Here is a 17,363-nt window from a genome sequence, read left to right as displayed (position 1 = left end):
CCCATGCTTGCTGTGTTCTGAAACTATTATCAGTGTAAAAATGTGGATTATTTTCCTAATTAGATTACTAGATATATTTTGACAACATAGTTACTTTTTTAAGTGCTATTTTTATCTGGATAAATCTGAAATTTGTATGTTGAACTTCAAGTTTTTCTGATATAGTAGGTAAGTTGTATACAGTCTGAAATCATGTTTGGAGTCGGAATCCACACAATGCACTGTTGTGATTGAATGGTGTTACTTAGTGTATCATGGATTTTTGTTTGTAGGCATTGATACAAATTAGTTAACATTAGTTAAAATGATCTTGAAAGACTATGGATTGCAGATCATATTATGTTGAATTATAGAACTCACTTAAAAGTATAGTGTTCCCAGAAATTGCCACCAAGGTCAGGAGTGCTAGTTACTGCATAGCAATGAATGCTAAAATTCATTGGGGAAACTTAATCGAATGTAATTTATTTCCATTTAAACTCTATGGGCTAGCCTTTGATTGGCATTGGTAAGCAGAGCTGAAAGTGTGTCCCACGGATCTGCTTTGATAGGCCCCTCTCTACAGTTTGTAGGTCAGTGCGTTCATCATGAAGGAGAACAGATCTTTGTGTCTTTGCGCCTTTACTTAAGCTTGCATTTGTTCTGCTGTGCAGTGTTTCTGGGAATATCGCAAGTGCTCATGGAGTCGTGTTCAGATCATTGCCCTATAGCCCAGACCTTTCTAGATGAGCTCTTAACTGTCAGTTCTCGTAGTGTTCTGTTCTCAGTCCCTGTGCCCTCCACGTTTGTGACAATGGTGGTCTAATGAATGTTCTCCGAGGCCTCAGTGGACCGGCTTGTAAAGCCTAGGTGAATGAGGACTTAGTTTGTCCCTGGAGTCTGTTAATATTTTCATAGCCATGCTTAGAGAGTTTCCCAGCTGTGTTATGTTGAAGGTGAGGGAAGAGGCTTCCTGCCATCTCTACCTAGCTGCCACTTTCTGTCTTGACTGTGGCAGCAGCAATGGCCGCCAGCTATTGAGCACCTGTTCAGTGTGCTGTGCCGTCATGGCATTCTTTGTCTGGACTGTCCGGCCTTCCCTCTGAGCAGCTGTTGTCACATGGTGGGACCTAGTCTGTGTGTCGTAGAGTCATTGTCAGCTGGAGCTAAGGTTCCCCTGGGTTTTCTCGAACTTCTACGTGTGTCACTGGTCCTGTGTTCGTCATCCTCCAGGCATATTCTTCATGTGCTGAGTCTGTTTTAGTTCATATGTCACAAGTCTTCTCACCAGCCAGTTCTGCCACCTACTTATTGTTCTCAGAGTAAAAATGCCTTGTGAACACAGTGCTAATCCTGTCCCATGAGATCTGCAATTGGCTTTTGTTGCCTTGCAGCCCGCCTTTGTTTGAAACAGTGCCACGGGTGACCCAGCTTTGTTTCGCTCGTTGTCTGTGTTGATACCTGCTGTCTTGAGTACCTGATGCTGAGTCAATTCCAGATGCTGTGTTCAGGACCTTGGGGACTTTGGCCCAGTGCTCTGGCTCTGTTGCTTGACTATTGAGGTCTCAGCTCCTTTTCAGCTTCCTGAGCTGTCTGCCTTGCACTGTATTTGTAGATGGTGTTGTCTTAACGTGGAACATACTGAAGGTGTCTCCCACATATCTGAGTATTTACTCTTGGACTAAGACTGAGAATTCTGTGTGACTCTCTCATGAAAACACTCATGATTTCAGCTTACATTCCTGTTCTAATATTCCAGTTTTCACTGTTTCTCAGCTCTATCTTATAAAAACTTTGGAAAAAAGGCTCATCTGCTCTCAGGGGAAGAGTGAGGGAAAGAAAGACATAGTAGGGTGGAAACTTGGTGTATTTGCCTCTCAGTTGTACAAGGCTCTATGATTCTGTCACTTGGTTTGAGCATGTCACTGTGTATACAGTGCTCTTCAAAAGCATTTTTAGTTACATGAATAAGACTTGACAAAAAGACTTATTGGAATGTTCACAATCTCTCTTCTTTCTTGGCATGGTGTTCCAAGGCCACGGTGGCTGTCTTTAATTGCAAAGTATGATCTGGATCATTTAAGGGAGCCTACCATCTTTGGCTGTGACAGACTTGTCCGGATATTCTGTCTAAATCCTGGTCTCCTGGTGGGGCTATGGCAGGTAAGATGGAGTTCATGCACAAACTGTGTAGTCTCCCTTGACAGTCCCACGTTTGCACACTGTTATATATGTAAGATGGAGTTCATGCATGAACTGTGCCATGTCCCTTGACAGTCCCATGTTTGTACACTGATATATGTAAGATGGAGTTCATGCATGGACTGTACCGTGTCCCTTGACAGTCCCACGTTTGCACACTGTTATATATGTAAGATGGAGTTCATGCATGGACTGTGCCATGTCCCTTGACAGTCCCATGTTTGCACACTGTTATATATGTAAGATCGAGTTCAAGCATGGACTGTACCGTGTCCCTTGACAGTTGCACGTTTGCACATTGTTATATGTGAGACTGATGTAGACTTGGAAGCATTCAGTGCTGACTGCATGATGGGCACCTCCTCTGTCTTCCTGTTTCTACTGACAGTTATTTCTTTAACATTAGGGCATTTCCCCTCTTCCTCTCCCAGGAAGTCTATGTTCCACTCTCAAGTCTTTCTTTGCCAAAGTTTCTTGATAGTACATGCATGCCCAAATGGAGGTCTCTAAGATCTGACTTGTGGATGTGACATGGGACACACTCTGCCTTCAGAGTCAAATATCTAAGAAGTTATTCTTTCAGGTTGTGTGCTCTGTTTCACCAGGCCAGGCTGAGTTCTGATCCTTTAGAGTTTTCGTTTTTTTTTTTTTTTTTTTTTTTTTATATTTTAAATTTTATTTTTATTTTATTTTTTTTTTTTTTTGAGACAGGGTTTCTCTGTGTAACAGCCCTAGCTATTTTGGAACTAGCTCTGTAGACCAAGCTGGCCTCGAACTCACAGATCTGCCTGCCTTCCTAGTGCTGGGATTAAAGGCCTGTGCCACCAGCACCTGTTTTTTTATGGAATTATATCACTTCCCCTTTTTACCCCTCCTTGTATCCACTCACAGGTCTCTTCCCTCTAACCCCTTTCATGCTCCTCCCACTCTCAAACTGATAGCCTCCTTCTATTATTATTACATATACATGTATCAGTATGTATGCAGAAATATACGAATACAACCTGCTGAGTTTATTTTTGTTGTTTGTGTATGTAGTTTTAGAACTTGCTAGTGGAGAACTAACTAGGGAGCTTAGTCCTGGGAAAAGCTATAATTCTCTGTCTCTCGGCTCTCATTCTTTGCCTGTAGTTCTGTCTAGACATGGGACTGTGTGACAGTTTCCTTTTTCTATGTCAGCATGCCTATTGGTTGTGCTATTGTTTAGGTCTTGTTTATGCAGTCATTTCTGAGACGGACTGTCTGACAGCGATCTTACTGATGTTCTGACCAGACAGAATCTCGGTTGGGACTCTTGGGTAATTCTGGGATGTATCAAGTTGACAGCTGAAGCTAACTAGGAGAAACATTGTCCAGTAATGTTCAGTTTATGAAATTTACCAGACATCTGCAGGGTCTTATCAGATTGTCTTTATTTTTGAAAATAGTTTGACATAGCTTGAAATCATCTCTCTCTTTTGTTCACACACAAGTATATGTATATATGTATACATGCATTTGAGTATATGAATATTATATATTATTTATGTATACATATAAATAACATGGAAATCATTGTGTATAATAGGGCACTTTGCTATTGCACAAGTGTAGGATGTTCTGCCAATTGAGTGAATCATGGTCCAGCTCTCGGTATTGTGTACAAGTCTTATAGTAACAGTTTATTGGCAATAATAATATATACATCTTCAAGATGATAAGCTGTGATTTTCACAATGAACTTGTGAAAAATTAAAATACTTCTATTGAAAACTATGTTCTTTTAAATTAACTTTTCAGAAGGACGCAGGACTGGCTTTTGTCATGGCAAATCTTCATTTTCATCACCTTGTGGAGAGAAGCACATTAGGCTCAGCCACTCTGTATGTATCTGTATATGGGTGAATTGGATTCTCATAAGGTTCAAAGTCAGTTCCATCGTAATAGTCTTAGGATAGCTGTAAAAGTATTCTGTACCCAGTAGACGCAAGACATCAGGCATGACTGATCACTTAGCTATCGCTAAGATAATTGTATTATTTATGGACATGTATCTACTCAGTTTGTTCCAGTTTAAGGACTGTATACCTGGTAGGGTATTACTTAGAGGGCAGGAGTGCTTTGTTCTGATAGCATGCTACCATCCTCCCTCAGGTTCTCATATTTAATAATCTAAAGTTTTGAACTTGGAAAATGTCCAGACCTTTGGCCCTCTGGTTGACTCTGGTCTGTTCTGTGGGTGTCTTCTAATATATCAGCCTGCTTTTAGGTGGGGAACAATCTTTTTTGTCTCCCTGCAGCTTTCCCCTTGCTCCCTCCTTACTCAGTTTTTAAGTAAAGCTCCTGGATGCCTTTAAGTGTGCTGCCTTCCATGGTGAGGTTTTTCTTACTGAAATAATTGATTGGTTTTAGCTTGCGTCTTAGCCTGATTCCTTGGCCTGTAGGTCTGTGTTGGTGCCCCTGTCTTTGGTCACTAAGAAGACCGAGGGCATGATGGCCTTTGTAGAACTGCTGTTCTAGGGCGGATCTCAATCACAGTCACTGTGCTGGTCTGGTGGCTGCCCATGGAACTCTATATCTATGCCAGTTTTTGTTAGAAACTGATGAGAACATGGAACAGTTCCTTTGAGTTCACAGAAGAAGGTTATTAGGTTCCTATAGCGTGTCATTGGTGGGAATAGTGTTTTGAATAGATAATAATTTTTAGGAGTGTTTTACAACCAAGTATTTTGTCTGTGATGTTGACAGATTTGTGTGTGTGTGTGTTGATTTGTTTTTCAGCCCCTATGTGTCGCCTCAGCATCATGGTCCCTTTTTGGATGACAGCCCAGAATATGGACTGCAAGGCTATCAGCTCCACATTGACATGCACGGCGGTGGGACTTTCTACCTGTGTAGTACACTTTACGCACTCTTCTCCAGCAAAGGTGAAATTAAGTTAACTTTCGTTTCTGAGATTGATGGGTTGTAGGGGAGAGAGAGGAATCACCCTTCTAGCTGGTCCTTTATAGTCTGCCAGCCCGGCTGTGTTGCGTGGGCCTCTCTGGCTGTCTCTGTTTCCCGCTCTCTCACCTCTGCAGAATGCTCGCCTCCTCTTTTCTGTCGACGTTCCTGATGTTTTCTTAACTCCAAATCTTCCCTTGCCCCTGGAATTTGCTAAATGTGATCACCGGGTGAATGCCTTAGCCTTACAGAGTGAGACTAAAGAGAAACCAATTTTTCTCATATTTGCACTAGCTTGGTGTTTGCCCTTTGCCATACTTTCCAAAATTAAGAAAAGGGCCGGGAGAAACTCAAGCTCAGAATGCGTGCCCTGTTCCTGTCCACCTACTTGTTTCCTTTTGGGATTGCTTTCTGAATTCTTAAACTTCAAGTCTGGTGTAGGTCTGCTTGGGTTCCAATTTAACATTTTTGGTGAGTGTATTTTATAGAGGAAAATGTAACTTCATTCCGCATCATCTTTCAAGGCGTGCTGTCAGGCCGCCCTTCAGTTGTGCTGAATGGAGTCATTTAGTTAAGAGGACGATTGCATTTCCTCACTAGGAAGGGATTCTTTTTCAAACATAATTACCCATAATCCTCTTGCCATCCACTAATGACTTGTCCAAATCAGTTTTTTTTTTTTGCTTTGCTTGCTTGAGTTTAGAAAAATGTTGATTTTTAAAAATTATAGCGTTAGTTTTAGATTTGTTGACTGAGCTTTTCTGTAAAGCATGTTCTCTTATTACCCGGTGAGCTATGGAAACAGCTAAGCACTCAATTCTCTCCCTTTCATCCATGGATTGTAAATTAAGAAGGTGACACCCTTTGTGGTAGACTAAAACTTCATTCATGGTTAGTGTCATATTGGGCTTTAGAACTTTTATTTGCTTAATGACTTATAATTAGCTGTAGACAGCCCTCCTTTTGAAGCTAAGATTGTCACCAGGACTGTATCAGCTGGTGATCTGTGCCTTTCAAGTGTGTTAATCTGCAAGCCACCCTTGCCTTTTGGGTTGAGGAAGATTCTCGTGCTTGTTGGCATTTCTTTTTGTTCACTAAAATTGCTCCTCCACAGTTTCCACATGGGTGTAATGTATGTGATTGCTTCCTGCCGTCTCCCCATCCCTGTCATCCACCCTTCCGCAAATCTTCCTGCTTTCATGACCTTTTCTTTTGCTTTATGATCTACCGAGTTAGTCAGGGCTGTCGGTGTAATCACAGGTTTGAAACTCTCCTTTGGGACTTAGTGGACCCCCACTTGATACACAAATGAAAATGATTATGGGCCCTCACCAAAAATCCACTGGTACTCAGTAGTTGAGCATGAAAGGGTAGGGGGCCCTATGAACCTCTCCCTCCCCCATGGCTGGCTGTGGACAGGGCCAGTTCTTTGAAGACCCAGTGCGTGTCTTGTCTTCTCTGTGTGTTGCAACCAAGGTGTGTCATATTTTCAGCAGTAGGTCCTTAGTTCTGGGGGTAACCAGGAGGAACGCTAGAGCTTGTATTGTGTTTGAAGCCAGTGGAGCCTCCGTGACCAACATCCCTTACAGAAGTATCCCACACCTGGCAGTGGGATGTTTTCTTGTTGACCCATTGATTCTAGGAACAGCATTGGCTATCCTTATCAGCAGTTTCCCCTTTAACTTTTTAAAAAATATTCTTAATTGAATCACAAGAGAGTAGGTGTCTGGATGGATTTCCAAACACTTTTCAGCTTGCTTAGCCCTTCCCTTCCCTGCCAGCGTGTCTCTCTCATCCCTCTGTGTTTTGTGCTGAGCCTGTGTTGTCAGCAGTCTGCCCGCCCTCTACTTTCGCTTCAGCTGGCTTTCACGGCCTTCACTTCCCGGTGCGCCACCCACCTCCCTGCGTGAGAGAGAACAGGGAGCACTTGTCCTTCTGGGCCTGAGTACCTTACTCCGTATTCTTTCCAGTTCTGTCATTTACCTACAGTTTCATTTTCCTTTACAGCTGGGTAGAATTCTATTGAGTATATGTACTGCATTTTCTCCTGTTTCTTGCCTATTGTGAATAGAGCAGCAATGAACATAGATGGCCAAGTATCTCTGCAGTAGGGTGTTGAGATCCTTGGATGTATACCCGGGGTACAGCTGGGTCATATGGTAGATCATATTTTTGTTTCTTTGAGAAACCTCCAAACTGATTTTCAAAGTGTCTGTGCTAGTTTACATTCCCACCAGTGCTGTAAAGCGTTCTCCTTCCCCATGCCACTGTTTGTCATAATCTGTATTTGTGATGGTGGTCATTTATGATAGGATATTAAAGTAGTTTTAATCCTTATTCTCTGGTGACTAAAGATGTTGACCACTTTTAAAACTGTTTACTAGCCATTCATGCTTATTCTTTGGAGAACTCTTTCTTTAGTTCCATGGTATATTTTTATAGTTCCATGGTATATTTTTAAATTGTAGTATTTCTCTCTCTCTCTCTCTCTCTCTCTCTCTCTCTCTCTCTCTCTCTCTCTCTCTCTCTGTCTCCTCTCTCTCTCTCTCTCTCTCTCTCTCTCTCTCTCTCTCTCTCTCTCTCATTTGGATTTTCTAGACAGGGTTTCTCTGTAGTTTTAGCTGTGCTGGAACTCACTCTGTAGACCAGGCTGGCCTCAAACTGACAGAGCCTCCTGAGTGCTGGGATTAAAGGCGTGCACCACCATGCTTGGCTGGTGTTTGTTATCTTGGTACTTAGTTTTTTTGTTTTTTGTTTTTAATTCCTTGTGTTTTCTAGATACTAATTCCTTTGTCACATGTGTAGTTGGCAAAGATTTTATTCTTTTCTTGGGCTGCCTCTTTAGTTGATTGACAGTTTCCATCTCAGTACAGAAGCTTTGTAGTTTTATGAGATCCCATTTATCAATTGCTGGTCTTATTTCCTGTGCTGTTGGAGTCCTTACCCATAGCTGCATGCTGAAGCTTATTCACTACTTTTTCCTTCGCAGTTTAAAACTGTTTGGTTTTCAGTCGAGTCTTGGATCCATATGGAGTAAATTTTATTCAAGATGAGAGCTAAGAATCTAGTTTCATTCTTTTGCATGTTGATATCCACTTTGACTAACAGCATTTGTTGAAGATGCCATTTTTCTGAGTATTTTGAACATCATTGCTAAAAGTCATGTGTCTGTAGTTGCAGTGACTTGCATCTCCCCCCTCTTCTCTCTGTTGCCCTCTCCCTGGCTCTGTCTTTGTGCCCGTCGATACTGTTTTTGTTACTATGGCTCTACAGCACAACTCGAAGTCAGGGACAGTGGTAACATCCAAAGTATTCTTGTTGTTTACTGTTGTTTAGACTGCTCACGGTCTTTCCTACTCTCACAGTCTTAAAAGTCCAAGTTCTCTTTAAAATCCCAATGTCTCTTTAAAAGTCCAAAGTCTTTTAGCTGTAGGCTTTTATATAATAAATAATAATAATAATAATAATTTTATGTAGTGTATTACTCCAAGAGGCAAGAACCAGGGAACAATCACGGTCAAATCAAAACAAAACTAACATCAACAATGTAAAAATGTCAGTGCTTGACGTCAGAGACCCACATATGATCTGGGCTACATGGGGCTTGAGCAACCTCACCTCTCTGGCGCTAAAATCTGTAGCTCGCGTAACTCGTCTCATAAGTTCATGTAAGCTCTACTCCACAGCTGCTGCTGTCCTTGGGAATCATCCCATGGTGCTGATATTTCCAATATGCTGGGATGATCTTTGCTGCCACAGAGGCTGCATCTTCATCAGTTGCCACTCCCATCCTCTCTTCACGGACCCCAGCCCTGCCGTATATTGTTAAGCCTCAGGTTCTCTCCATGATCCCTTCATTCCTTCAGACCAGCACCACCTGACTCTTACCCATTGCCAAATTTTGCTATTGCACAAGATGCTGGTTTGGTCACCCTGGACACAGTGTTTCTGTGCTGACCTTGAGGAAGCACTCTCAGAAGATTTGCCTCAGTGATACTGGTCTCTTCTTAATCACATCTGAATTCTTAATCTCAGCTAGTCAATATCAGTTATCCCACTAAAACAGATGTTTTATTTCAGAGATGCTGAAATAAAGAGTTAGCTTTTATCATAGCTAACTCTTCAGTCACCCTAGTCCTGATAGAGATTTTGCTTCCCAGTCTTCTATCTCTTTAAGCATTCCTGTCTTTCAAGTTCTGCTACATCAGTTAGCAGTTAGCAGTCATCAATCAAAAACATGACCCTACAGGGTTGCCTATAAGGCCAATCTGATGGGGGTGTTTTCTTAGTTCATGTTCCCTCTTCTCATGTTTAGTTGACAAAATAAATAAGTAAGTAAGTAAATAAATAAATAAATAAATAAATAAACACCTCCCTTGTTGTAGGGAGCCCGGTTAGCTTACACCTGAAATATTCACACAGAAATTGTCTTAATTAAATTACTGCCTGGCCCATTATCTCTAGCTTCTTATTGGCTAACTCTCACATCTTGATTTAACCCATTTCTGTTAATCTGTGTATCACCATGAGGTCATAGCTTACCAGGAAAGCTTTAGCATGCCTGACCTGGCGTCTCCATGGTGGCTTTCTCTCTCTCTGACTCTGTTTTCTTCCTCCCAGAATTCAGTTCTGTCTTCCCCGCCTACCTCAGTTCTGCCCTATCAGGCCAAGCAGTTTCTTTATTGATTAACCAATGAAAGCAACACACAAACAGAGGACCTCCTACACCACTCCTGTAGTTTCCTTTTCTTTCTTTCTTTCTTTCTTTCTTTCTTTCTTTCTTTCTTTTCTTTTCTTTTCTTTTCTTTTCTTTTTTTCTTTTTTTTTCCTTTGGAGCCCACCACCTAGCTCCCAAATTATCCCATCTACCTTTTGTCTCTGAGCTCTACCTTTTTCTATTTCTATATATTTTTTCTTTTCATTTCGTATCTGTCTGTTTGGCTGGGTAGCTGGCCCCTGGCATCCTCTTTTTTTTTTCCCTCACTACCCTTCTCCTATTTATCCTCTCTGTCTGTCAGCCCTGCCTATCCCTTTCCTGCCCAGTTATTGACTCTTTATTAGACCAATCCAGTGTTTTAGGCAGGCACAGTGACATAGCTTCACAGAGTTAAACAAATGCAACAGAAAAGAATGCAACACATCTTTGCATCATTAAACAAATGTTCCATGGCATAAATGAATGCAACACAATATTCAACTAATATTCCACCACACCTCCCCAATACAAGACTGTATAGGTGGCTGTTTTGAGTGGTGTTTCTTCTCTGGTTTGTCCTCATGTTTGTCGTTGGTATGTAGGCAGGCCATTGATTTTTGTGTGCTAATTTTGTTATCTGCTGCTTTGCTGAAAGTATATCAATTCTAAGAGTTCCTTGGTAGTCTGTATAGAGTCATATCATCTGCAAAGGGAGATAGATGCCTTAATCCTTTCCCTTCTTTTGTACTTGTATTCCTTTTTTTTTCTTTCTCTTGCCTTATTACTGTGGCTAAAACTTTGAGCTCTGTATTGAATTGGACAGAGTGGACGCTTGTCTTCTCACTAACCATGGTATTAGTTATAGTTTGTTGTACATAGCCTTTATTATGTTGACATGCGCCATGTCTGTTCATCGTTTCTTTTCATGACATATAATGAAAGGCTGTTTGATGTTATCCAAGGGCCTGTTACATCTATAGGGATGATTGTGATCATATGGTTTATGTTTTTGAGTCCATTTTGATAATCTCATGGGCACAAACCTGCTGTGAGCCTCCACCTTGGCGGCTGTTTTCAGGCCCTGGCAGCCCCTGGTAATGGGGCTGCTCCAGAACAGCTGCTCTCTGCAGAGTTGGAAAATTCTGTCTTTAACTGAGCCTCAGGTGGTGTCTGTACCTCAGTATTTACTTTTGTTCCATCACACGAGGCTCTGCAGATAACAGTCTCTTCAGTGGAGTCCAGGTATATACCACTATACCCTGATCCACACTTGGGTACAAATGTCTCTGCCATTGATGGTGTTGGAGAACTTAGTCTGTTGTGTCATGGTGCTTTCTTCCCCTTCCCAACCAGTCCTTGTCTCTGCACTGCCAACATTCAGCCTATCCAGGTCTTCCCATGATAAGAACTGGCTTTGCTGAGTAGTGATTGAGAGTGGTGCCTTGTGAAGGGATAATAATACAAGTTGGGAGGTCCTTGGTGCAGCTGCTTCCCAGAGTTCTCCTTCCATTTGAACCTTGTGACCATTGCTTTGGTCTGCGCTCTAAACTCTGCCTTTCTGGTCCTCCCTGTGGCATTATCTCTGTCTATCTTCTGCCCTGCTCTGCTTTCCCAATCCTGCTGTGGCAGTGCCAGCTTCCTTGACTGTATCAAGTCAGTGCTTTCTGGGTCCTGAGCCTGCCCTCATGTCTGCAGTATGACCACCACAGGTCTTTGCACGGTCACTCTCAGGCTTGGTCACTGTCAGCTGGGAGACTTCCTTGCTATGCCACGTCTGGAATCTCAGGCTCTCCCCTAAGCTCTCTGTGTTGTGTTATTCAGTTTTACCAGTTAGTCTTATTTGAAAAGATATCCTTGATGCTGTTTCTTTATTTTGTTCCTGGAGGTCGCCTAGAATGTCAGTCTGAGCACTGAGTGTTCCGTAGGTGTGTGCATTCACATTCTCTAGGGTGGTGTATAATCCCTTTCCTTCTCTGTGCTGTCCTTATCTCCTTCTGTATGTGTGTCTATACATATCATGTAGGTAGTGTTCATCTGGCTGTCTTTATCTCCTTCTGTATGTGTGTCTGTACATATCATGTATGTAGAGTTGATCTGCCTGCTGCTGACCACTCTTGGAGGCCACATTACTGAAGGGCCATTTGAGAAATCCTGGGCCTGTATAGAAATGTCTTCATTTCTTCATCTCAGACACTCGGGTGCATTGGGCAGTGTCTCGCTGGAAATGCTTGTGCTTCTCTTGGGGGGAAGACGAATGGCGTGCTGCTGCAGAGGATGGTCCTGCAGCTTAGTGGTGCTGCAGAGGATGGTCCTGCAGCTTAGTGGTGCTGCAGAGGATGGTCCTGCAGCTTAGTGGTGCTGCAGAGGATGGTCCTGCAGCTTAGTGGTGCTGCAGAGGATGGTCCTGCAGCTTAGTGGTGCTGCAGAGGATGGTCCTGCAGCTTAGTGGTGCTGCAGAGGATGGTCCTGCAGCTTAGTGGCATTGCTGGACCACAGCAAGAGGGTGGCAAGGGTTTGAGAAGCATTCCATGAGGAAAATCTTGCCTTCCCGCCTCTCAGAGTCTAGGCAGGCCTCCCAGATGCCAATCAAGCCTGCTTCTCAGGTTACCTCACAGGTCCAGAGTAGCCACTGTGGTTTTGCCCTGGCTTTATCACTCTTACAATACTATGCATATAGGGTCTTTGGAAGGAGGAAGCCCCAAAGGTTCATTGGTGGCCCAAGTGTGTTGTGTCTAGGCACCCATAGTATAGGTGCTTCACTACATGTAAAATTTCATTGCCATCTCCTCACTGCAAGGAAAGCATCAAGCATGTCTTCTGACTAGACATGGTTTGTACAGATTACCAACCAATCTGTAAAATTTGTTTCTAAAGCTTTTACAGATTTGAAAATGTGAAATAGTTTTACACTGTAAAAATACAGAGAGTGCCAGTACTGCCTGTTTACAGAATCTACCAACTTATTCCTTTTCCTTATTTGTGTTGTCCTTATCTCTTTCAGTGTATGTGTCTTATACATACATGTTGATGTATGTAGAATGAGCCTAGCTACTGCTGAATGGGTTTCCATCTGTTTGTGCTGGAGTTGTTAGTGATCACGTACACGTAAGCACTCATTGTAGCTGCTTCTGCAGTATACTGTCTTCAGGAATAGAGCCTCTTCTCCTGTGTCACTGGTATGGCCTCTGCAGCTAATAGCTAGTGACCTATCTGATTCCATAAGGCTGCCATGAGGTGAGGTTCCCATGTGCATCTGGATCCACCTCATTCCAGAGCACACACCTGGCTACATAACCATTGGGATATGTTTGTATTTTAATTGTATGCATGTAGCATGATTAATAAAATCCAGAGACAGAAATTGGGGTTCAATCTGAAGGTCAGAAAAGCAGAAACAGCCAGCTACTGGCCCTTACCTCTACCTCAGTCCGAAGTGGCGGTCCTGCCTCTAGGATTCTCAGAATGAGACTGAGAGCTGTCTGCTCCTGTTTTATAATCCTCTCTAGTTCTGGGATTAAGGGTGTACAGTAGTACCGCCTGGTTTCTATGGCGAGCTAGGATTAAAGATGTGTGTGATCACTGCCTGGTCTGTAGGGGTGATCAGTGTGGCTCTTTTACTCTCTGAACTTCAGGCAAGTTTTATTTATTAAAATACAAACAAAGTATCACTATATATGCATTTTAGGGTTTTCTCTGTCTGTGTCTCTGTCTGTCTGTCTCTGTGTGTGTGTGTCTGTGTGTGTGTGTGTGTGTGTGTGTGCGCACACGCATGTGCACGCAAGCGAGCAAGCAAGAGAGGGGGTGACTATAACTGTCTTTTCAAAGTTGTTGGTTTCCTAGATGTGGTCAAAGCGGGTCTGTTGTGCTGCAGTGATGTTCAGTCCAGCTCTGTACAGGGTGAAAGACCATGTCAGTAATAACATGCTTGCTAAACATGTAAAAGTTGAAGTTAGCAAAGGAAAATGTTAAATTAAGTAATTTGTCTTATCTAGATCATGTGTGCTGTGTGTGCATCCACATCCTTCCCATGCTTAAGGCTCTAAATAGTAAAAGGATTTTTCTATGTGGATTCAGGGCATTTCTCCCTCTTCATGTGATTCCACTAAGAGTCAGGAGAGGGAGCTGTTGCCATCAGAGTTTGTAATGTCTTTTGAAAGTACAAATGGATTGTCCTTTACAGTTTTTGAGGAACTCTCTTGGTACCCTGTAGTATATTTAGTAAATCTCAGCTATGTCATTGCAGTTCAGGATGACAGAACGTTATCCCTATTTTTTTTTTAAACTCTTTGTCCCTACCAAGGATGAAATGTTTTATCATCATGTCCCTAGAATTTGGGTTGCTGTCTGCTTTCTTTGTCCTCAGCGAGACAGGAGGAACCTGGCCAGGCACTAACGAGACAGCCTCAGAGAAGCACACTGGGTCAAAGAGTCAATGCCAAGTTGTTTGGTCCTTCATTAACAAGTAGTGACAGAATTCAAGGATGAAGCCCACATGGGAATAGACAGAATTCCTGCATTTCAGCAGTGAGGCCGAGAGCTTGCTGAGCCAGGTGCTGATACACACTGCTACTGAGAGGGAGGTAGCAGGAGTTCTGTGGGGCCACGGGAGGAACATGAGACAACTAGTCGTGGTGTGGAGACTAGACACGTTCAATACCCAGGTTACTGTAGCAGAGGAAGGCTGAAGTTAAGTAGGGCATGACACAGAGCCCGAGCTTGGTCCTTTCATAGGCATTTCTAGCATTCTGTCTGTGAATCACGGTCATATATATGGAGCCTGGTCATTTCGTAGGCGTTTCTAGCGTTCTGTCTGTGAGTAACGGTCATATCTATGTGCCAGTTTCATCCATAAATTGATTGCAATTGTTTATTTAAAAATCTTAGTGGGGATTGTAAAACTTGCAGAATTGATTCTGAAATAGTTTTGGAGGGGTTAGGATATAGCTCAGTGGTAGACCACTTGCCTAGTGTGAGACCACAGGCTCTCTTCCCAGCCACGCAGATGGACAGTTAGGTGGGTGGTGGGTAAGCAGGTAGACAGATGAGGGCCTCTTTTTGGGAAAACGAATAGAGGGATGGCTGCAAAACTTGGACTTAAAATTCTAATGGTGAGCTATTAGAATCTTTTCTGTGCATGCTGTAGGACTTTAGACAACAGGTAATAATCAGGGAGTCAGGACAAAATTTAAGAAATAGACTGTTGCCATGACATTTGAGGCCCTTGTGTGGTCCTTGTTGCCATCTGCTTTTCCTTCTGCCAGAGGAAGCCACCATTCTGTATTGAACTAATTGTTCCCCTATCTTTTTCTTTTTGAAATTTAAATTAAATTTAAACATTTCTGTATTGTGAATTGATAATGCCAAACAGATCCTTACTTGTTTTTGAAAATGATGGAGTCTGCTTGGCGAGCATTAGCCTGCACTCCTGCTGTTAAGAGCTTGGCATCTCTGAGGAGACACCCAGACGAGTGGGACAGAGGACCACTGCTCGTCTTCTACGATTCAAAACTGTCAGAGTATCTAACCATTTAATTATATCTGATAAACATTTACTTACAGAAAATAATTATCACATAGTTTAACTAAGTATAACATGGTATATCTTTATATCTGGGTGTGTCTTCATCATGTAGAGTATATTAATTCTTGAAAAACTTTGTTATAGAATAGGTTGTGTAGAATAATTTGCAAATAATAACTGGCAAAGAGGGTCTATAGAGTTGAATATATAGGGAATGTAAATCCTCAAAGAGTTTATTATACATTCATTTCAGAGGGAAAAGATCTGATGCAGTATTCAGAATAAGTTCTAAGGATCTCATTCAGGCTACATCTTGGTCACAATATTTTCTGTTTGTAACTCATTTCATGTACTTTGCTAAAGGTTCTTTGAAGTTTTTTGTTTTTCAATACAAGCTGCTAAAAGCAAATCAGGAGTCTCTAGTGACTCTTAATGCCTGAGGTTAGATTCTTGCACCACACTGGTGAAGATAGCTGTAGAGCTGGTAGCAGTGGTGACTGCTCTGGGGTAGCCATGCTCTCATGTCTCATAAAGCAGCCTACAGATTGTCCATGCCCAGTGCTGCCATTGTCACCCACTTCAGATTGTAGCAGAACCTGCCGAGCTTTTAATTCTTGTTTCTTGTGGATCTAGCTCCCAGCCATGAGCACCAAGTCCTGCTTTGCTGTCTTCTCTTCACTGACCTTTAGGCACATGTGTGTTTATTTTGCAAGGTCAGAAGTTATTTTAAGTCCTCTGATTTCATGTGCCCAGGCTTCTGGACACTACTGTTTGGGTAGATTTTGCTACCTTTCAGCTCGACTTGATATGCAGTTACCATGATTTCGGCCATCTCCTTCTGTGGTTGTTTTGACTACTTTTCTATGGAGGTGACTCATACTCACTAAGGAACTGGAAAGCTGTCTTTCTTTGAGGTTATGTAAGCGTTTGTGTACTTCTGTATGTGTGTGGAGGGCAGTGTTCAGTGCTGAGTGTTTTCTGAAACAGGTTCTCATTGAATCTGGGACTCAGTGGTTGACTGGACTGACTGGCCAGAAAGCTCTAGGAGTCCTTTTCTGTTCCCCGCAGTGACACTGCAGAAGCATGGCGCTCCTGTCTGCAGTGCTTTTTAAAGGTGGGTGCTGCGGATCTGGACTAAGGTCCTCATGTTTTACAGCAAACACTGCGCACTGAGCCATTTCCCCAGCATTCTTTCCTTGGGATTTTTATGTGTTTTGCCACTTTGACAAGTCATAGCTATATTGAAGTTTTTTTTTTTTAAAGTGATTTATATAATCTCTTTTCAAAGAAAAAAGTTATGATCCTTAGAATGTCACATAATTGATGACCTTTTTGTGTATTCCCATTAAAATTAAGTACAAGGGAAGATTAACTGAGGATATATTTTGCTGTCTGAATTCAATTTATTGGAGGGTACGAGAGAAAGAGGTATAATAGCACAGGAAATACTTGCAGAATGACTGGTAAGTTAGTATTGAAGGTTGTTTAAAAAGTGCCTTATGGGTTTTCCTTGGTGCAGTTTTTTTCCTCCCTCCCTCCCTCCCTCCCTCCCTCCCTCCCTCCCTCCCTCCCTCCCTCCCTCCCTCCTTCCCTCCCTCCCTCCCTTCTTCTGTTTTTGAAAACGCAGATAGACTGATGTCATTTATGATTAGTTCCAAAGTTCATTGACTCACTAGGACAATTCACAGTCCTTAGGATGCTGATGTGTTAGTGGATAAAACCAACAAAGGAAAGATCTGTAGACTGAGGCTCACTGGAAACCACCCAGTGCCTAGAGTGCTCACTGTTCTCACGGGGGGAGGGGGGGTGCTCCCAGGACTGTGCAGAGCTGATAAAATCTTACTGTAGATTCAGGTTTTTATGGGGGCTGCTGTCGGTTCCTTCGACCTAGAGCTACTGTCTTTCCAGATTCCTACAAGGAAAGAGGCGCTTAGTATAAACCAAGAGCACAGGCACCAGGCACAGTGAGCAGCCTTATCAAGTAGGTGGAGGGTTCTCTGAATCCTGTACTCCTGGATTGTCAAAGCCTGTCCCTGTGAGCAG

At 42.6% G+C, this 17,363-nt stretch overlaps 1 protein-coding gene across 4 annotated transcripts in view; it reads left to right on the top strand.

The window, feature by feature from the left end:
• The window catches only part of Fbxo15 (F-box protein 15), a 48,515-nt gene that overhangs the window by 13,704 nt on the left and 17,448 nt on the right, over nucleotides 1-17,363 (top strand). For all 4 annotated transcript variants that reach the window (XM_057788954.1, XM_057788953.1, XM_057788952.1 and 1 more), the window contains exons 6-8: nucleotides 2,016-2,142; nucleotides 3,961-4,043; nucleotides 4,942-5,087. In XM_057788954.1, coding sequence (XP_057644937.1) covers nucleotides 2,016-2,142; nucleotides 3,961-4,043; nucleotides 4,942-5,087 — 356 coding nt within the window. The remainder of the gene's footprint in view (nucleotides 1-2,015; nucleotides 2,143-3,960; nucleotides 4,044-4,941; nucleotides 5,088-17,363) is intronic.

The sequence above is a fragment of the Chionomys nivalis genome, chromosome 14 (assembly GCF_950005125.1).
Source record: "Chionomys nivalis chromosome 14, mChiNiv1.1, whole genome shotgun sequence".
Taxonomy (NCBI): domain Eukaryota; kingdom Metazoa; phylum Chordata; class Mammalia; order Rodentia; family Cricetidae; genus Chionomys; species Chionomys nivalis.
The sequence above is the reverse complement of the archived record's forward strand: the minus strand, read 5'-3'. Positions and strand labels throughout refer to the sequence as shown.